Source organism: Mixophyes fleayi, chromosome 2 (assembly GCF_038048845.1).
Source record: "Mixophyes fleayi isolate aMixFle1 chromosome 2, aMixFle1.hap1, whole genome shotgun sequence".
Taxonomy (NCBI): Eukaryota; Metazoa; Chordata; class Amphibia; order Anura; family Limnodynastidae; genus Mixophyes; species Mixophyes fleayi.
The window spans coordinates 160,180,443-160,203,361 of record NC_134403.1 but is presented as its reverse complement, the minus strand read 5'-3'; the positions used below and the strand labels follow the sequence as shown (position 1 = coordinate 160,203,361).

The 22,919-nt window shown below is 35.7% G+C and overlaps 1 protein-coding gene across 30 annotated transcripts in view; it reads left to right on the top strand.

Annotated features, from left to right (window-relative positions):
• Positions 1–22,919, top strand: part of ABI3BP (ABI family member 3 binding protein) — a 310,231-nt gene that overhangs the window by 170,263 nt on the left and 117,049 nt on the right. For 11 of the 30 annotated variants that reach the window (XM_075194852.1, XM_075194849.1, XM_075194847.1 and 8 more), the window contains 14 exons: positions 280–348; positions 878–937; positions 2,751–2,825; positions 8,484–8,558; positions 10,920–10,973; positions 11,711–11,788; positions 13,969–14,031; positions 14,742–14,816; positions 15,947–16,018; positions 17,810–17,878; positions 18,651–18,725; positions 20,897–20,965; positions 21,072–21,146; positions 21,796–21,858. In XM_075194852.1, the coding sequence (XP_075050953.1) occupies positions 280–348; positions 878–937; positions 2,751–2,825; positions 8,484–8,558; positions 10,920–10,973; positions 11,711–11,788; positions 13,969–14,031; positions 14,742–14,816; positions 15,947–16,018; positions 17,810–17,878; positions 18,651–18,725; positions 20,897–20,965; positions 21,072–21,146; positions 21,796–21,858 (972 nt within the window). The remainder of the gene's footprint in view (positions 1–279; positions 349–877; positions 938–2,750; positions 2,826–8,483; positions 8,559–10,919; positions 10,974–11,710; positions 11,789–13,968; positions 14,032–14,741; positions 14,817–15,946; positions 16,019–17,809; positions 17,879–18,650; positions 18,726–20,896; positions 20,966–21,071; positions 21,147–21,795; positions 21,859–22,919) is intronic. The other 19 variants (XM_075194846.1, XM_075194857.1, XM_075194858.1 and 16 more) reach the window with 19 other exon arrangements.

Genomic DNA, 22,919 nt, shown 5'->3' with positions numbered 1-22,919 from the left:
GCAACAGAAACAATTTCATTAACATGAAATAGAAAAAAAAAACTAAAATTTAAATACAAAGCAAAAATAGCGAGCAGCTGTTTACATGAATACAATGGATACATAAACTATACAACAATGTTAATATTGTGTTCTGACATGACATTTCAGGGGACTGCATGTGTAGGAATTACATACTCCTCTATGTGGAATATGAGACGATGTAATTGTGTTGCACAAGCTGCTGTAACAAATCATATTTTATACACATTTTTGTTTCCAACATTTTTTTTCTCGTAGCATCCCTTACAATCGCACCAGTTCCATTTACAAATGAACCTCCTACTGAACAACCAGAGACTGTACTTGGTAAATAAACAGGCTTGATGAACTATTCACAGCTGTATTTAGTTGCTTTCACGCTGTGACCTTCCTGCAGCTAGATTCTATATGACAAAGAGATCTTAGAGGCATATTCAATTGGACGCAAAGTGCCTCTGGAACAGGCGCGAAGGCACTCTGCGTTACTGCAACATTGCGGAATTCCCTTTACCCCCCCATAGGGTTGTGAAAGGATATCAGTGATGTTGCAGTACCATAATTCCGCAAAAATTGCCCAGCTGCAAGGTTCATCCAAACATCGCAGCTAATTGAATATGCCCCTTAAAGTTTAGCAATATGCATTGTACGTGACGCAGTTAATCTGGTAGTGGCTTAACTTTAAAATAGTCTGCATTTTATTACTGGCTTCCAGTAATGCTTGCTGATGCTGCCTCTTTTAATCTGATTTATTGATTCATCTTCTGAGAGAAATACTTCAATTTTGTTTCTTTGTACCTCCTATCTCATCAATGCTGTTGTCACAATCAATTGCACAAACTCTTATTATTTCTTTTAGCAAGAGAAAGACTGGCTACTTACGTGCCGCAGGCAATGAATATTCCGCAAAGTTCATATGGTAAACGTTTGTTTATTGTGTTTTCCAAAGTCAGTGGTCAGTATCTTATAACTCAGGCATTGGACAGGAAAATATTTATTTCTAAGGGTGTTGTTGGAAAACCTTGTAATCTACTGACAGGGTTCCTCAGCCAGGGGTACCTCTGACAGATTTTTCAAATTAAAGCTCTTATAAATGTAATATAACAGTTTAACATTAGTAAAGTATGAAATGTATATATATATATATATATATATATATATATATATATATATATATATATATATTGCAAGGTATATATTTTGATTAATATATAAAGGACTGTCTGGTAAGCATTATACATGTTGTGGTGAGCTTTGAATACTTCTACACAGTTTACTTGTGAAATATTTGCACGTAATTGGGGGTACTTCCTAAATATTTATAATCAAGTAAATACTATACATGGTTGCTCCCAATTGGACATTTTAGAGTTGCCTGTAAAGATACACTTGTTGCATAGGAGCAAAGATGCATCTGCACACTTCCGTTTTTATTTTCAGCCATGAGTATCTTATTTTTACAAAAAGTTACAACACACAAATGTGCTTACATGCAACTATACATGAGGCAATTTGCCTTTATATGTACAGTGAGAGACCACTCACCATATATTATATTAATTATGTATTGTTAGTAGTATAGAGTCCATCTTGTACCCAGTGTAAGTTAAAAGCTATTGAATGAGCCTCAACAATGAACCGTATTCACAATCTGGGCACTACACTATGTTGGAAATACATCAGGAATTTAACTTCTTCACCATATGAGGCTTATTCTTCTCTATATGAATGTCAAATAGCCCCCCTGGTGTCTTTTCAAACTGTATTTGTAAATCTGTCAACTTAAAATTACTAGTGTAGAATGCTAGGGGAAAAAATTCCAAACAGAGGTTGTGGCATTTCTTGAACAAGCTCTACTGCGTTCATAAGATCACATTCACATTTAGGTCAAAAGAAGAATAAAAAATCTGCAGCGTAACATATCCTAAAAACATACATGAACGTCCCTAGTTGTTTGGAGCATTTATGTGGATTAATATTCCAGCCCTAGTCCCACAAGAAAAGACCAAAATGTTTCCATAAATTCTTTCCCTCATTATATTTTAATTCTTTAACCATAACACATGTAAATCGACATTGAACCAGATATTTTAAGTTAAATTTAATATGACAGTTAACATTAAGTAAGAATAAAATGCATACATCAATGGAAATGTATCTATTTTTAAATATATCAAGGGTTGCCTGGTAAACATTATACACATTAGGGTGAACTTGGAATAATTGTATACAGTTTAGGGGGTATTTGATATATTGGCACGCAAATGGGGGTACTTCATAAATATTTATAATCTTAAAGTGGTACTTTCTATTGAGAAACCATATTCTACATATTAAATTAACAGGTTAACAATTTTTTCTCACAACATGGCACAGGACAATAATAAAGAGAGTTACTTTTGTATATTCCATGTTCGAGGTCACTAAAGTGACCAGGGGTATATTTACTAAAATTGCAGGTTTGAAAATGTGGAGATGTTGCCTATAGCAACCAATCAGATTCTAGCTGTCTTTTTGTAGAATGCACTAAATAAATAACTAGGATCTGATTGGTTGCTATAGGCAACATCTCTACTGGAGTTATTATTTTATGTTCTTATTTTTTTCTATCTAAATATATGCTATAACTGTAATTGTTGCTTTATACTAAGTAATATAATTAGGTAAATGCAGCAAAATATTACAAAGGTCACATTCTTGCTGTAATCCATTTTTGGTGATGACCTTTTCAGCAGGGGAGATGCCAGTATTTACTGATGTTCCACAAACCACTCACTTACCTGCTGAACAGCAAAAGACCACACTGGGTAAAGGCGCATTCCACTTTACTGCTACTGTTGACTATACTTTTTAGACTATCCCTTTTATTGTTAAGATGCTTTCTTTGCATCAAATCAATATATGGTATCATCTGAAGGGTATAAATGTCTCCGGTAACACTCTCAGCATCGGTATCATTCCTTCTGTGGTTTTATATAAGAATTGTTAAAGTAAATATTAAATACTTTCTAAATATAATTGTGTATGCAAATTTTGAATATTGTTGGTAAGTGTTAACATGGACCCTCTACTTAAAACATATAACAGAATATCTTATACAGAATATAGACCCCTTAGAATATAGCAAAATAGTCCACCTTTCTCTTATAATGTAACTGTTTGTTTTCTTTTTTCCACAATTGTAGTAATGTGGACTCAAATGCAACCTACATAACTAAAATGAAAAAGTAGAACCATCCATTAAGTAATAACAAAATCCCTACAGTCCTAAAAATACTACCTTGGAAGGGGATTGTTCATCCAATAACCATACCTACAAAACAGACATAAAGACAAAACTTAATCTATAATAGGTAGGGGAGAGAAGAAGGGAAGTCTGTTGCACCAGTGTTAGAGAACAATATACCCACTATTGCTAAATAAGATCAATCTTTATATTGCATTTGTGTGGGGTGCCACCAATAACTAAGAAGTATCTAACAAAAGATGAAAGGAAATAGATAGGTGCACTGAAGTTTTCAATGTTGTTGGATGAGGACGTAGTAGAATATATATAAAAGTTAACTTTTATTATTTTAATTAAACCAGCGATGTGTAGAAGTATATATTCAATAAAATCAATGTGTGTAATTAAAAGAAGCTGGATGCACCAGATGCCTTGCCTCAATATAATGGGGAGTATATTGTAATTAGGGTAGTGTTATTAACGCATTTTAATCCTCCACATGAATCATAGGCATAATCTGTATGCCACGTTAAATAATCTCATTAAATAAATATGTAGCAGTAGCAACAGTATTATTCGTTATTCTCTTAATAGCTATAAAGATACATGGAGGTGATTTGCTATCTACCTAAGGAGGCTCCACCCTAACTCAGGTTTTATTGGAGCAGATCATCATTTCTAGATGTCACGTCTGATGTAAGGGATTTCATAAATAAGTATACAGCAGTGGCGCCAGTGTAATTCACTAATCTCTTAATTAACTTCCATTATTCTAGTGAATTCATAATCTCTATACCATGTCTGGTAAAAAAAATAATCTCATTTGCTGAGTATATAGCAGTGGCGCTGATGTTGTTCGCTGTTCTCTTAATAAGCTTTCAATTATACAAAGGTGATTTGCTATCTGCCTAAAAGAGCTCCAAACTAACTGTGATTATATTGGAGCAATTCATCGTTTGCGATACGCCGATGCGCGTTTCGCTGTGTGCTTATTCTTTGGCTTGAATAAGCACACAGCGGAACGCGCGTCGGCGTATCGCTGGGTGCACCAACTAATTCTTGACTTTAGGGGATCTAAGAAACGATAAATTGCTCCAATATAACCAGAACCAGAGAACTTCAGTGCACCTATCTATTTCCTTTCAGCTTATGTTAGATAAAGACAAAACTTGGCTGTCTCTGTGTAACCAGCTTAAAAATGATCCCAAAATAATTTATACTTCATTAGATACAATTAACTTTTCATTTATACCATTGGAATCCCATAAACTCCAAAACTTGCTGCTTTTCGTAGTAGTAATGTGGTCATTGTCCTAATAAAGATAGCAACTATGGGTTTAGGCATAGATATAAATACATGACTCTTTCAATACATAGCTGTACTATTCATGCATAAATACTGTGATTGTGTTGTTCAGATGATGTCATTTCACCTTATGATGCACTTTGTAATTTGTTTGCTCACTACAGTGCTCTGTGTTCTGTGTCTGTGGTCTATGGGCATACTGTGGTGTTAAATCAACATCACTATTTTATTTTATTCTATTATGGTGGATATGTTTTATGCTTCTAAATATATGTACATTTTTCCATGTAGTTAGAGAGTTTGTACTAGTGTGAAAAAGGCATATCTTCATTTCTCATAGAAAAACTTGTAGTGCCTGTTATGACTTTGATGAAACAAAACAGAGCTGTGCTTGTGCACAGTGCAGATGAATTGCTCTTCAGTCATAGGCTGGCATTATCTGTATCCCATTGCTGTGCCGTGTGCCCATGTAGGTGTACAGTATGTAATTGTATAGTAATTGTATAAATGATTTATTTAGTGCAACCAGTGTATAAAGCACTATGATAAATGTTTCTATTTTTATTCAAAGTAAAGGCTTTTTTCTGCAGTGTTGATCTAGGGCACATGTCTCAGTGCCCATAAGCTGTGCACTGGACATTGTTTCACTCACTGGTGGATGACATAACTGCTATTTGCCTTTTCAGTAGTGCTCATACTTCTCCCTGTATCTGTGAATTTGTTGACGCTTGTTCAGTGAACTGACAGAGCAGATTGCACTATACTATTGTTTGGTTATGTGAGGTTAATACAACTCCATACTGTGTGTTGGATCTTACTGTAATATATATGCATTATCAGGTCCCAGCTGCCTTGGACATCATTGTCTTTCTCTAATCTAACTTGTGTTTTGTGGTTTATTTCTACTTGAAATTTTTGCATTAATTTGGTAATTAATCAACTTGTTTTAACTCATTTCATAAGTTTAACACTATTGCTCAGTTTGCATCCTTTATTAGTTTATGTTCATTTATTTATTTTCTCACTTGTTTAACTACTTAATTATCTCAACTATCGTAGATAAAGTGCACTTAAAACTGAAGAAAAAAGGACTAGGGAGCCTACTAGTGCAATAAATGTAACAAATGTTACAAAATGTATGTAGAATATTAAATACCAAATAAAAAATGAAAAATGAACCTTCACTTCACTTTTCTCCATGACACCCTATGCATGAATTAAAGAAGGAAGAAAACACAGCCATGAAATTAACAAAGTGTCTGCGTACCAGAAGTTGGACTAAATGTTTATGTATCAATGTATTTTTGCACATGTTAAAACTTAACTGGTGTTGAATTTATTTAGTTGTAAATACCAGATATTACTTCTACCCATGTGAAGTTCTGGAATGTCCTTGCTTTTAATCTTAATCAACTGGCAGCACTACTTCTCTTTGTAAGTAATACATGTAAAGTCAGAAAACTGTTGGTCATTTTAAGTGATGTGCTATAATAGGCACAAATGGAACACAAAGTGTGTGAAGTGATGCAATGGATGCACATACACAGCAGTTAATAAAATGCACTGATTCTTTTGCAAAATATCAGATATTACCCACATGTTAGAGACTGTTCACACAATGCCAAATTGAACAGAGCCAGGGGTGTAGTCAGGGCCGGATTAAAGGAGTGGAGGCCCCTGGGCTAAGGCTACCCCCCACCCTGTGAGGCCCCTCCCCCCTGATCCCCCCACCCCCACCTGAGCGCTTAGCTCCATCTGTTCTTCACTGTTCTTCCATCACTCACTCCCTGCTGTAGTCGTTCCTCGGCGCGCAGTAATCACCTTACTTAGGAGATGTCGTGAGAGTGAGACTATGAATCATAGTCTCCCGCTCACGAGATCTCCTCAGTAAGGAGATTACTGCGCACCGCGGAAGGACTGCAGTGCCTGCCATTCTAGCCCAGTTAGACCTCTGGTTAATCCGGCCCTGGGTGTAGTGAGAAAATATTGATCCCCAACATTTGAAATGGGCCCCCAACTCTCTTCTTAGCTCTGTTCAATCAAAATGACAATTGGGACTCTACATTAAATTACTTTCTTCCAAGGCACATAGATTTGTGGCAGCATTTGTGGAGGAGTAGCATTTTGCACAGGCAGAGGGGAGCAGTTGGGTTCCTAGGCATTGCTAGAGAAGTACGGAGTAGACATACCGTGCACCTCATGTTGCAGAACAGTGCAGAAACTAGATTATTGTAATGGGAAAAATGATTCCTTGCAGTACGGCAGCAAAAACAGTTAAGTCTATGTAAACCAATCGTTAACAGATTTAGCTCTGGGTGTTTCACCTTCAATGTCTTTAGGTTTCTAGTCTGGCTTTCATGTCTCTTTAAAACACCAACCACAACAACGATCCTCTTTATGACATCTGGACTTATAGCTTTTGTCAAATCAATCAGGGGATCTGCTCTTGCAGAAACGTTTAAATATTTGGTAGTAAATCGCCAAACCCAAAAGATCTCTTTCTTATGATATATTGGTTGGGGCCAGTTTGTGACTGCATCAGTTTTGTTTAGCTGTGGTTTAACCCCACCTTCCCCCACTACATAACCAAGAACAGTGCTTCTGCTAACCCATTTGTGTATAGGTAGCTCAAGACTGCTTTTAATATTGTTTATTATTTTTCCAGTCTTCAATTTAGATTATGGTAAAATCTGAATATACTACAGCATGGTAAAATCTAAAAGTCTCTGAAAGCTAGTATTGTGTAACTTGAACTACAAGGTTATGTATTAGAATAGTCCTTGCTGCGTACCAAAATAAGTTTTGGATTTCTGTCTTATTGTTGGAGAGTGTTACAACTATTTGCCAAGGTACTGTAAGATACTGATGAACCTAGATTTCCCTCTGCATTAACTATTCATTTCTAGCAATTAGATGAGACACAAACTTTCCATTGCAAAATCTTGTACTGCTATCTGGTTTGGGGACCACAATGGAATTTAACCCCTCTTGGTTTGACTCCTCTGTTAGGCCTAGTTCTAGCATCTATTGCACTTCCCTGCTGACCACTTCCCTTTTTACTTCAAGTATACTTGAACAAAGTTGACTTTGTAAAAGTTTGTGTTAAATTTTAGTCTGCTGCTTAAGAGATATGCAGTTAGACTTTTATGTAACATTTACACTGTTGCTCAGGGCACCTCCTACAGATTTTTCCATCTTTTGGCACATTGAAGTGGACTTTTACTTTGCGGAGACTGCTCAAAAATTCCATCTTGCAAAACTAAGGAGTGTGGCTCTGATGTACTTCTTAAATGATTTATTTATGAGTTTGTACGTGATGCGTAAGCATTGTTTTGCTTTGTAGACCGGGAGTATTTTGATCGCTTTAATCGTTGTAAGTGGAGCCAGTGGTGCCATTTTGAGGGTGCAAGAGGTTCCAAATTCAGGAAGTGGCCATGGAAACCTAGGCTTATTGGTCCTCTCAGGTCTTATAGCAGCAGGAGCAGTGCATTGGTACACACTGTAAAGAGCAGCAGTGTGTCCCTGATCTTTGTAAATTCTCAATGGAAGTTGCTTAAACTTGTAACTAAAGAAACATTTAAATAACCTATGACGTGGCTGTCCAGCTTAGTCCTCAAGGTCATGATTTCGTCTTTAAATGAAATAGCAGAGCTTTCCTGGCTGTTTGGAACTTTGCATTGATTTTGCATTACATTCATATGTTTTCCCTCTCTAATAACACCATCTGGCACAATCCAATCACAATAGTTATGCATAGATGTACTTACTCATTACTTGATGACTGTGATTCTCCAACTACCCAATTTTAAGATTGCTTAAACAATGATAACCTGTAGAGACAAGTTATAAATTACTCCAAAGTTCACAAAGGTTTCATAAAAGCTTCCAATGATATTTCCAGTTATTAGATTAATATCCTTTTTGTTTCAACAGGGATGCACCCAGTATCAACAGATACACCTGAAGTGAGCTCTAGTAAATCTCTGAAAAGGCAGAGGAGCACTTTGGGTAAAGGCAACGTCTCTATTGTCATTACTGATATTAATTTTTTGTCATTATGGACTATAATAGTATAAAACAAGTTATGCCCTATTTCATATGGACGATGGTAAATACAAAAAATTCTCTATACCAATGACAAAGCAAACTTCAGCTCTAAATTATATTAAAGCTGTAGAAAGCTTACTAGTGTTTGATTGATTGGTTGTTATGATGTTTAGACAATTGGAATTTACTCGAACATGCCTTTCCATAAAATCTTACTAAAATGTAGACATTGTAAATTGCATTTAATTATCCACAATATGAATATACTTTCTGTATAGTTCTTGGTGGTTTTCATTCATTAATTAACTACACAGTAAGCACAGGTTTGATGAGCTTAATGATGACGACTTTTTGTTTTTAATAAAACTTGCAATATTTGACTTGCAATATAACAAGAGAGTTCTATAGACATGCCACAAAATCTGGTTTTCATTGAAGTATCACAAACCAGTTCATAATTATCTTCCAAATAACACAGAATCAATAGCCGTAGAATGTATAACTTCTTTAATTCATTGGTTCATACAAGCACTGTTCCAACTTTTATTTATAACATTGCTTTCTCTTTCTGAAACTTCTATGTGGATACCATTATGGCAAACATGGCAATCTAAAAACAACGCTGTCTGGTAGATATAAAGATGTTGCGGAAAACACAGGTTGAGATCAGAAAGATATAGCAATATAATTTGTAAAAGTTATAAGAGGGCATGAACAAATCAATACCTTTAAGTCATCTCAAGGTCAAAAACCTCTTTAATGGCCATAATTATATTCTATAATTTTTTGCTCTTTATATTTTAGTATTGTATTGTAATCCATTTTATTCTAGCATTATAGGCCAACACCACATTTGTCATATGAATCATCCAACAATACAGAAATAGTAGTAGCTCAATTAATTTCACCCCAGGTGCTATAAGGGGAGAGGTTATCCAGAAATGCCCCAGCACAGTGCTGTGATCTAGTAAAAGAGCTGCTATTCTATTTGTACATAAAATGCAGGAGGCCCAGTTACAAACATTTGCAGATATATGATAAGTTGCCAATCCCGTCAAGGTGCTCCTGCTAATAGTGGTCCTAACTCTAAACACCCCCAGTCTCTACATGGGTCATACATTCATGTGTTTTTAAATTGAGAGGTCACTTACTAAGAGGTACCCCAGGAACCTCCAAAATAGAAGGACCAACATCACCCTATCGGCTTCTGATCCCATACATGCTCCTCAAACAACATTGCAGAAATTGAAGTTCTTCAATCAATTTACAGGTTCACATTATTTACTATAAGTGGAGAACTTATTATTATTATGTGGCTGTAATTTTTGTGACCCTCTTCCCATTATACTTGGAACATTGGGGGGGGGCAAAGTTGCATTTCCAGGGTCCTCATTTTTTACTCACAACCAAGCACCCACAGCCAATGGGTGCTAGAAAGCGCCAGGTAGTTACTTGGAGGGAGGCCACACAATGTTCTTGTGTCCATCCATCCCCCATATAGTTTATAGCTCCGCACTGAACATGTTAACAGGGGGATGCTACACTGCGCGTTTCACTGCTATAGTGTGCACAGCCTGTCTAGCCTGGTGCTGTAAACTCCTTCTCCCATGTATTAGTAGGCATCAGCCCAAGCTGTTAAGCACTGGTGATGGTTATGGATCATAGGTAAGGTCACACGCGTTTTAAAAAATGTTTATTTTAACAATATACTATATGGCAGTCATCAACATTAACACTTAAACTTGCACCAGGTTTATGGACACACACAAGTTATGTCACCCAAAAGACGCACCTACAGATTCTTTTAACTCTATGTAGGATGTATTTCTAAGGGGGTGCTGAACTTGCATGTACAGGCCCTTACTGTATTTTACTTGAGTGTGAATGCCCTGAATCCACCTCTCCAGGTGCCAGAATCCATAAGTGCAACATACATGTAACTCTAAATACAGGTACAAGTTTTGGTGCAGGCTTAGTGTCTGATATCATATTTTATGTCAGGCAAATTGATTTGCACCCAACTCTAAATGAAGCCCCATACCTTCAGGAAATTCTTATGAAAATTCCATATCGGTCCACCCTACTCTCTGAATGGATGGTCAGAAACACAAACTTGATATGTATGGAGAAAGAAAGAGAGCGTAAAGAGAAAGTGTCAAGCCTATGATTATTTAAAAAAAATAAAAAAAAGATTGACACATCAATATCGGAGTTGTACCTTTTAGTTATCTTAAGTATGTCAATTTGTGAAGCTAAAATGATAAAATCTAGTTTGGTCAGCATCACCAAATATTTTGACCTTATTACTATCTTCTGCTCCAGGTGTAACAAGGAAGATAACATCTGTAACTGTTGGTCAAACGAGTTCCACACAGGGTAAAGTTTTTGTTTTGATAATTATAGACTAGGACTGTAAATTACATTAATAAGAGGAGCTCTACGGAATTGACAACTGTGAGCCTTTGTGACTCCTCTGTTGGGAATGTATGATTTAAAGGACATTAACTCTAAACTACAAGACAATCTACCTCCTGCCTTGGGGACCAGCAGTGGTGGATTATACATTATTGCCTAACAGTAGTGGGTACTATTTTGGCCAATAATATATAATGTGACACTGCTGTGGGCAACCAAGGCAGGCCTGGGTACCTTGTACCCCCTGGCTGAATAATCACTTGAGCATGCACTGTGGATTTTTGGCCAAGTAGCAGATTATAATAGTGGCATTTCTAGTAGAAGCCTACGGCCCGGGTTAAAGTAAGACATGCCAAACTTATTTTCAGTTCTGCAAGTATGACCTTAACATAAGATAAAGTAAATGCTGGGTAAGGAACTTTATATTCCAATGAACAGGGAGATGCTGTTTAATTCAAAACAATTGGAGCATGAGACTGTCTGAACATATTGTAAAATATATTGTAAATTATATAGTTCGAATGTATTTGTTTTGTAAACATTTTGGAAAATGTTTTCCACATTTAGTAAGAAAACTATATTTTGCAGCTATATTTATCATACTTTTATAATGTACTTCTAGTACAATTGTAGCATTCAAAACACTGTTTAGTTTTCAGTCTATTCCATGTCATCTGATTCAGTGATGGCTTTTTCAGCAGGAATCCAACCCAAGTCCATTGATGTACCGCAACGGGGCACTGATTTACCTCTTATAATACACAGAACAGCTTCTGGTAAAGGCACCTGTTAAATAGCTTCTACTTTGCTTGCTTGCATGGTCGGGTTAGATTAATATTATGCTTTTTGCTCTGGTGCTTCTTTTCTGTCTGTATCATGTGGAGAATAGGAAAATCATATCTAAAAAAGAAAATTTAGCTTATATAGTTAGGCGATAGTTCTATACACAATCATATATGTGCTATAATTGCTTCCAAAACTTGTCTGAAGTGTGGATATTTGAGATAAAGGTGTGTTCTGTGTGGGGGCATTTTTATGCTTCCAAAAATGTATTTCATTTTCCATCAATAGATTTTTATTAGGAATTTTTCAAAGGTATATAATTGAATCTCCCAACCCTCTACTGCTGGTGACGTGTGGTTTAGTGTTCGTTTATGCTCACTATTGTAGTTTCTGGTCTACAGTTGTGTGGCGTAAGTTCTCGTTAGAGTGCTTTTTCCCTTCTGTAGCAGTTACTGTGTTTGTTATTTATTGTATATTCCCTTTTGAGTAACCCTCCTTCACCCTTATTGTACCCCGTTGTTCCATATTTCTTTTCTGTATTTCTTTATATACCTTTCAAATTTTTTTAATAAAAAATGTATTTTAGGTATGAAGGGAAAAGTCCTATTGTAAATGTTATGAAGAACAAAACAACAACTTGATATGACAATTATCAGTACTTGGCTTGCTAGTAAATGTACATATGATTTAAAATATTGTACATTTTCATAAGTTGTTGGTAACGTGTATGGTAAAACATTGATTATTTGATCAATACAAAGGACATATTTCCTTAATTTAGGAACAATAAGCCTGTACTTAAAGTATAACTAATGTTACCAGGCTTTTCAATGATCCAGTTAATCTGCCCCTTGCACAATTAAAGTTCCATTATACATAGATATATTTGTATATATCCATGTGTATCAAATGGTATTTCAGGCCTTCCAAGTACATGTTTCTTTGAGCACTTATTTGAATTTAATGAGAGATAGGTATAGTATATATAATTATATAGGTATATATAACTTCAAAGGAGAGACCTTATAGCTGATCCTAAAAATTCATGTTCATAAGAAGTTGGATTTGTACATATCTGTGCACGCAAATGAGCATAAAATATCCTGAAATCCACATATGATCAGTAATGAATTTCTCTTCAAAATATTTGCAAAACCAAATATTTGTAATCTTGACATAAATAACCGAGGGATATGTGTATTGCGAAAACAGTACTGATGTTGGTTGTGTAGATTCTTTTGAACTCTGTAGACATGATTCAACTATTTTGTTACTGTAATAATAGGAATGTTAGAATGCTGTGAAAACTCCAGATTATTTAGTTGCATATTGTATGTTTAATAGCATTTAGCATTAGAAATGTGGGTGTAATATATGAAAAAAAAGCCTCCGATAAGAGAATTATTTCATAAAGGAGGGTAGATTATTATACTGTAAATGATTAAATTACCTACATACAAGTTTACTTGTTTGTTGTGGATCCAAGAAATGTCCCCCCTTCATGACCAGTCCAATTTTTACATTTGAGGGATCTGGCACTTTCACTGGTAATAGTGTTTTATATTCCTTGGACTACACAAATAAATTTTATATTGTGTGAATCAAATAGTTTAAGCTCCAGTCTGGACATTTCTTTAATCAGCCATCAAGCCCCCCAACACAGAGGCAATTCCTGTTGAGATAATCTTGGCATCACTAGGTTACCTGGTAACCCCACGACTGGATATGGAAGTGCTTTGCATTGTGCACACTGCTTTTTACTTTCACTGTTTGCTTATTATTGGTGGGGCAGAAGCTGAATCAGTCGGTTCCTGTCACTGCACATGACCCTTTGACTGTTGGTGACATAGCAGGTCCAGCACATCTGCCCCACTATAAATCTACTGCGATCAGTCGCCTAGTGGTCAACGTTGATTGTTAACAAGAATTCAAGAAAATTAGTGAGACAAATAATAATTGTTTTTCGTACATTATCTACAATATATACTCTATATAGTTTGTACTTTAATGTCTCTACAGTATCAAGGTACTGAGGGCATTTATAGGACAAAAGGATCACTTATAGTTTCAAGCAGTCAAATGCCCCACAAATATCTAATTTACAGCTTTATGTTTCACCTAATTAAATAATTGTACAATTTATGAGATTTGTCTTCACTTTCATCATCCCTAGCTACTCCAAGTGTAACAATGAAAACAACCTCTGCCTCTGCTGGGCAACTAAGCGCCACACATGGTAAAGTACCATAGCCTTATTTTTGCATTATGTGGTCATTGATCTTAACATACTTAGGTTTATGCATCAGAATCCCTCATTTATTTATTTTTTGTGAAAATCTACAGTTACTCCATGATTTGTAGCCACAATCCATAAAGAATAGTCCATTGACTTGACACACTTGGTGAATGTAAATCATCTTTGGACTCAACTCCAAACACAATTTGATTACATAATTTCTGAAACGATAAAAAGATACAGTATTTCCACTGAACCATAGCAGCCAATCAGCAATTAGCTTTTATCTGTCTAATGCAAGTTAGACAATACGGATCATATCTGAAAGTATTTCTTCTTTTCCATATGAATGGATAACATTTTAAATATTAGTTTACTTTCATTCTTATTTTGTTCTAATCAGAAATGAGGTTATATATTTGTCACTCAAATAATACTAGACTAAATGAGCGTTGAAGGTGTTGTTTTTGCATTTGTCTGTTTGAAATCATTTCCATTGCAGCTTTTAATTTAGAAAATACTTTAATAATGTTTCTATTATAATAAATGCACTTCCTCAAGTCTTCTTCTTGCTTGTTTACGCTGCATGATGTCCTTTTCATAAAAAGTAGACATATTTAAAGGAATGGTGTAATCTAAGTTATTGTGTACATGTATAATAATTAAACACAATTTTATTTGCATCTGATTTAGCTATGGTTTCTCACCAGGGGTGCTTCCAATATCCACTTATGTGCCACAAGTGACCACTCACTCACCTCTTAAAAAGCACAGGACAACATTAGGTAAAGCCAGATATCACTTTCATTTCACCTAATAAACACCTTCACGTTATGAACCAATCATTTGTTTTATATGATGGTTCTCTGATCCATATAAAGGGTTGTCAAGAGAAAACGTTCAATAACTGGGTCATTTTACATATTCTTTTTCATCTTTTACTCACGTCTACATACATTCCAGCTTATGAAGTTGAGGAATGGGGAAAATGTGCATCGCACAAGAAAAGGGCTTGGTCGTGTCATAGGGGCATGGCCATATTCCAACTACCAACCTCCAAAACACTCTTATAAACCAGACTATCCTACCTAAATCAGGACAGTTGGGAAGCATGCATTTAATTAAGATCTTGGCCAAGCCTTGTACATGCCGGTTCCGAAAAAAAATCATAGTTCAACACAAAAATTTGCTAGGAGAGCAAAGTAATGGGATTGATATTGGCCTCATAATTACTGAACAGATTGTAGACAATTAGCAGATTAAGGACAAAAATGATGAACACATAAACAGAGATATATCTGACATTAGATCTACCATCTACCAGATTTACATTACTGTACAATAAATTTATGATTCAGAATTAGAAATGTTTTATAGGCAGCAAGACAGCATTTTTAACATGACAGACTCATCTGTGTGTTGGTAACAAGTGCAGTTTATACAACACTTTAAGGCTGTTTACCTAGTGGGGTTAGAACAGCGCCAGTGACACTACATGTGAAACAGGATCAGGTTTGCCGTGTGATTTTAACCAGCACTTGTGGTCAAAAGGGTAGTTAACGGAGGACGATAGAACAGGCAGTGTTCAAAAGATGCCGCCATGCTGTCACTGCTCCAAACCACATTTCCAAGTGTGTGTGTGAGGTTATGTGACCAAGTAAGTTATAGGCCTTTACCCATTTACATGCTTTTACCAGGTTTTGGAAACACTAGTAAAACATGATTTTTTACGTCAGTGGGTAAGGGGCATAAGAGAAATAATTGCATTGGAAAGGAATTATATACTGAATGCCTGCCAGTCATTTAGTCAAATAAACACAGTTCTTCCATGTCTTTTTCATTTTCCATCACTCCATTCATCTTCTCTGTATACACAGGTATAAACCTAACACTTTTGAAAATATTTTTTTTATAGCTGCAAATGAGAAGCAGCCTATTTATGTTCCTTCTACAGTATCCAGCTTGGGAAAGCTGCAAACTCACCATGGTAAATCATACTTTTATCATTTTTTATGGGTAGAAAAAAACTGTTATTCGGCAAAAAACTATATAGAATAAAGCAGGATAAAATGTAAAGGGCAGCAATAGCTTCTGAATTCTTGAGGCAAAAGTATGTTTGTAAGCTTGAAAATGCAGGAGTACACACAGTGGCAGAACTACCGCTGATGTAGGGCTATGAAGCCCGGAGGTAAGGTTGGGGCCTAGCAATGCCAGTTCCCCTGCTGCCGAGGCCCCGGCTCTGCTCTCATATGCTGCATATGAGCTTGCTCTTACTTGTATTGTGGGGGGCCTTGGGAGGATGGATTGGCATTGCCAAGCCTAACTTTCGGTATGAGGCACAGTAATGGAATAGTGTTGCTGTGGACTCCTTATGAAATACCCAATATCTGTTGTAAAACTGTCATAAAGAAAATAAAAAAGTAAATTAATAGTTCCCATTTAATGGATGAAAACCTTGGAGTGTAGTGCTCATTAGTGCATTAAATGCAGTAAGTGATACTTACTGTTTGGTTTACCAAAGACCATTGAAAATGTGTTCAACAGTTTTAGAGATTTTTCTTAAGTGATGGAATTACTAATTATTATTGCATTTACCACATTACACTGTTTGTGCATCTTGATTAGTAGTTTACATTTATCTGCATATCCTATTTTAATGGACTACATTTCTGGGCTTGATTTGTTAATGAAAGTAAAGCAAAAAAGGAGTAAGTCTGCACCTTGAAAAAACCATGTCGCATTGGAGTGGGAGGTACATTTAAAATGTGATGACAGATTTATAGTTGGGGTAAGGCATGTTCTAGATCAACTTTAAATTTCAGTTTAAAAATAAAGCTATCAAGTATTTGTGTGTTATATGAAAAAACAGCCAGTATTTAAGTTATCTGCAAAATAATAAACTAATTTCCACCCCTTTAATTGTAACATTGTTTGTCTAGGAGCAAATTTACTCATATTTTTTTTGCCTTACTTCCCTTAATTAATTAGGCCCCTTATGTTTATCCATTTCTTACCAAGTTTTACTGCTCAGTAATATCAAGCTTTTATTAGCAGCATGGGGTTTTAAGCTCAGTTCTTCATGTACTTTAATTTAGGATACTATAATCCTTTCTTTGGAAACCATCTGGATCCTACCAATTAGTGCATTTAATATTAATTATGTTTTAGAATTATTATCATTATTATTATTATTATTATTATTATTATTATTATTTTGAAGAGGTCCCGATTTCTTAAGTATTATTTTTTTGCAATAACAACATAGTTAAACTGATGACAGTAAAGTAATTAAAATTAAGTACATCATTAAAGCCAGATGGTCTAAGCAATAAGGACAGTCATTGCATATCTGAAATATATTTTTCTAGTGCCAAAGGAGCCATATATTTATATGGAAGATACTGTTAAACTCATAGTGAAGCCCCAAAACTGCTGTTGACAACCATTATTTGTTGATATATTCATAATCGCTATTTATGAATAATCAGGTTCTTGAATACATCTGGGAAGAATGCGATTGCAGAATATCCAGTTGTCTTTGTTGTATGATGTAACATAGCATTATACTTTCAAAATAAGGAGATGGCTTTTTAGCACTCAGCTAGAAAATATTTTTCGGTTTGAAAACCAGCAGCTAGTTGTGTATTGTTCTACAGCATATAAAATATCACTGTGCTCGCTGTTGTATTGTATTTAATGTGCTTTTTATTTGTTTGTTAGACAAGAGTAGTTTTTCTATTATACCATTAATCCACTATAATATTGACATTTTTTACAGCTACTACAAGCCAAAATATCCCAGCCAAACAAAGCATCCTGCCTTCTCAAACCCATACACCCACCTCTGGTAATGCTTGGTTTTCATAGAATAGCAGCAGTAGTTTTAGTAGTAGTAGTAGTAGTAATAGTGCTTTTTCATGGTTGCATTGTAGCATTAGGCACCATTCATTTCAGCATATCTCTCTGCTTCAAATCGCACAATCCATCCATTACAGTCACAGCTTGATTGCTGTCACGTGCCTCTTTCTGCATCAGCATCCACTGAATGATCTTCCAATCAGCTTGGCTCTTTTAACTAGGAAATTGCCTTGCTGCTGAGTATTCTATAGTGACACATATAGTAAGTGCAATTTTCTTCCTTCCATGAAGTGGGGAGAAGTGCAGAAATTGTACCTTTTGTGTCTTTAAGAATACTTGTATAAGATGGGAATGAAGTGCTACTTTTGCTTCCACACACTGCACTATTGGAAGCATTGAGGCGGAGATATCAAGGCTAATATCAGTGTAGTGTATGCATTTTATTACTTGAGAGAGCTTTGGATGTGTTTATATGTCAAATATGTAAGTAAATGTATAAAACTGCTCTACTCTTAATCGTATTCTATACAATATCCACCAGCTCTAAAGTTGTGTAATAGTTTGACAGCCATTTGGCATCAAGTATTCATTTCCATTTGACAGAAAATATGACAACATTAGGGAATTCAGTTCTGAATTCTCTGTTACTTTGATATATCTACCTCAATTGTTTCTTAGCCAGCACTTTTCTTCCGCACAAGCATGTTCCTACGGCTAAAAAGGACGGAAATCTGAATTTGTTTATGGAATTTTTCTTTCAGCATTCACTGGAAGTCTTCATATTCCTACTACACATCAAAGCATTGCTAAGATTGAAGTTCCTCATTCTACACCTGGTATAATGTCCTTTATATGTCACATTATACAGTTAAACACTAGGTTTACATTGAAAGGAAAGTATAACTTTTATTCTTTATTCAACCCAGCTGTAACCTAGACCGGCGTAACAGTGGAGGTCCTGCTATTCAGGCTACCACCATTACTAAATAATCTGGAGAAACTAATGCTGTGACTATAAGACATGCTCTCTGTATTGTAATAGCTTGTTATAGGTCATGTGGAACATCTCCGTTGTCTCATGTATTTCATGTTAGAATATAATTGCATAATTTGAAAAATGTCTAATCTTTGGGTTTTGAAAGGTGTTTCCATGCAAGACTATACTTTGCATTTTTATATTTCACCTGTCTTTATAGCAGTATTTCGCTAAAAACGGATGAATGAAACGTCACAACATACATCAGTCTTGGCTTGAATAATGGATAAATATGGCATAAAATATAATAAGCAAAACTGTAAAAAAAAAAGATAATGCGTGGTGTTACATAAACTCATTTTTTACTCATCTTTTATTATCATTTCAACAAAATGTGTTGCATTGATTGGAAACTCAATTGACAGAAAATTGTTACTCATATGTATGCGATTGAAAAGTCTTGATGGTTGTTAAGTCTCATGACTCACCGCTATTCAACTACTTTTCTGTATGCAGGAATTCTTAATGAGGTTTGAAGTAATATTAGGTCATCATGTGCACTTTATGCATGAGTCTTTGTGATTCTTTACTGATCATTCAATCATTCTGTTTGCCATTTTCTTGTGAGCTTGTTAATACAAACCAATGTGTACTGGGCTGTTTAGTATGCATCTATGCTTACTATATTGGTCAGTTTATTCAGTTGAAGCCTTTTATTGTGGTATTAACTGCATTTATCTGTCAATGACTCCCACATTGGGGATTCATCACATTGAACATTTCACTGTCAACTTTGAAGGGTAATTGCATGTGTCACTTACCTATACTATAGGTAAGTGCTTGTTTATTAGACCCTTGCAGTGACTTAAGGGTATATTTACTAAACTGCATGTTTCAAAAAGTGGAGATGTTGCCTATGGCAACCAATCAGATTCTAGCTGTCATTTTGTACAATGTACTAAGTAAATGATAACTAGACTCTGATTGGTTGCTATAGGCAACATCTCCCCTTTTTCAAACCTGCAGTTTAGTAAATATACCCCTTAGTCTGTCTGAGGATATGGTTAATATACACTGTGATATCACTATGTGTTTTGGTATTTGGTATTTATAAGCTTGTATTATAGTTATGCTATACATATAACTTAGCACTTTTTTGAGATATTGTAAAGGTTGAAGCCACTCAATTATGTTTTGCCTTTGAAATGTTACACAGAGGTCTGCTACTACTATACAATGACTTCTTAACAGATAGCATGTTACAGCTTAACACAAATATGAATGTTACTGAATGTGATGAAAAATGATTGTCAAATTGTTGAAAGCTGTCTAAATAACAAGCTGGGTCCAACATGTTTAGATGGAATGCAGGACAGTTAACCCTTATGTTGTTTAATGTTACTGTACTATGACATAAAGGTTTGATGATTATGCCAGCTGAAGTGTTTTTTATTGCTGTTTTGGGTAATTGTATGCAAAATCAATGTGTTTTAATGGGAATCTGTACCTGAAAACTATATTGATTGTAGCACAGTGTTTGGGGACATGTGTAAGAATGAAAACTCAGTGTGAGGTGACCTTGCATTACGGCCGAATGAGCCCTTACTTTGAACTTGATGATAGAAATGGATATTCCATCAAATGCCGTTACGCATTGCTACCCGACTGCTTATGCTGTCTGAAGAGTTGTAGATAGAGAATAGATGCCCTGCATCATAGTGCATGGTCCCCTCACAATCAGTACTTTGACTTCTCACACTGGCTCCCCACACAACTGTTTCTAGTCAGGAAATGACCCTCCAGTATTAGTGATTAATGCACAGTATGCTATTACTATTTTTACACCATGTGCATTACTTGGTAAATATGGCAATAACTGATAATCTCAAGATTCTCCTCAGTTTTTCTTTCACAGGTTAATTCAATTCATGTTCCTGCATCACCTTTGCTTTCTCCTCCTAACACACAAATTAATTCCATCTTCAATTCAACTGCCTGGAAGCTGAGTGTAAATTGTACTCTTTGTTCCAGTTCCAAAAGAAACCGCATCATTTCACCCAAAACCTTTCCCTAGCACTGAGGCACCACACATGGAACCTGGTAAAATCATTACCCATTACTAATTAACAATTTTTGTGTTTCTATGGCAGAATTTTTCCTTTTTCTTACAGCCTTCATTTCTTTTTTTGTTTTAATTTTACCTCAGACAGCACACAGCCAGATTCTGAAATACATACAAGTGAAGCACCACACACGTATGAACCAGACAAAATTACTTTAGGTAATAATTTAAATGAAGTTGATCTTTTTGTTCTTCAATTGACCCCAGGTCCTTATATGCCTTTGGAAATGCAATGCTTGATAAATATCCCTCTAGAGTATATAGAATTCTAAAAGGATTTATTGCACTTGGTTCTTTAGTTAAAACTGTACAGACTGCCTTGTCTGATTTGGTCATATACATACATAGACATCTGAAAGGTTCTACCATTGGGCATGACTGTGATCAGACAATGTCCGCATACAGTTGGATGTGGTCATCATCCAACTGATTTCACTCACTGTCCTTACCAACATGTCTCCCCGCCAAGTTTTGATCAGGATTGGTTGACTTTTTGGGCACATATATGAATGCGACCAATTGGATTTAAAATGGCCTAATTGGCCATCAGAATTGCAGTGTGTATACATGCTCTAGCATAACTAATAACTCCCAATAAGTTGTCACAACCTCTGAATTGCTAGAAGCCTCCTAAGTCCTCAAAATAACTACATTGCTGGTTTTGTTTACAGCTTTTTGCTAGCTAGTGCCATGCTAGGCATTGTAACAGTATAGAAAACTTGTCCTTTCTTATAGAGCATTTACATTTTATTGACCCAGTGATGTTCATAGCAAACACAAAGTGGTCATTTATAGCTTTTATTTGCAGCTTCCGATGATAAAACAGTTGTTCAGAAGCTTACATCAACTTCCAAGCCAGAGACCACAACTGGTAAAATCACTTTTTAATTCATGTGCATGTTCTAATTTTAATAAATTTGTTAGACCAATGATATAATCAGAATTTACTAAGTGATGTAATCACTGGTTAACAGTATGCTGCGGAGTCACCCATTAGCCAAGTATCAGCTGTTATTACGCATGATGTATACTTGTCATACTATAGCATAATATGCCTTTGGTTTCAGTAATAGGTATTTGTTATGTCTGCGAGTAGTGTTCCATTACTTTGTTCAATTTAGCAGGGTGCACTTAGTCTTCTCAGTATTTGTCTTCTCACTCGGTATCTACAGTCATGGCCAAAAGTTTTGAGAATGATACAAGTATTGGTTTTCACAAAGTGTGCTGCTTCAGTGTGTTTAGACCTTTTTGTTAGCTGTTGCTATAGTATACTGAAGTAAAATTACAAGCATTTCATAAGTGTCAAAGGCTTTTTTATTGACAATTACATTAAGTTTATGAAAAGAGGCAATTTTTGCAGTTTTGGCCCTTCTTTTTGAAGACCTCTGCAATTCTCCCTGGCATGCTGTCAATCAACTTTTGGGCCACATACTGACTGATGGCCGCCCATTCTTGCCTAATCAATGCTTAGAGTTTGTCAGAATTTTTGGATTTTTGTTTGTCCGCCTGCCTCTTGTGGATTGACCATAAATTCTCAATGAGATTAAGGTCTGGGGAGTTTCCTGGCCATGGAACTAAAATGTCAATGTTTTGATCCCCGAGCCACTTAGTAATCACTTTTGCCTTATGGCAAGGTGCTCCATCATGATGGAAAAGGCATTGTTCATCACCAAACTGTTCTTGGATGGTTGGGAGAAATTGCTTTTGGAGGATGTTTATGTGCCATTCTTTATTCATGGCTGTGTTCTTAAGAAAAATTGTGAGTGAGCCCACTCCCTTGGCTGAGAAGCAAACCCACACATGAATGGTCTCAGGATGCTTTACTGTTGGCATGACACAGGACTGATGGTAGCGCTCACCATTCCTTCTCCGGACAAGCGATTTTCCAGATGCACCAAACAATCTGAAAGGGGATTCATCAGAGAAAATGAC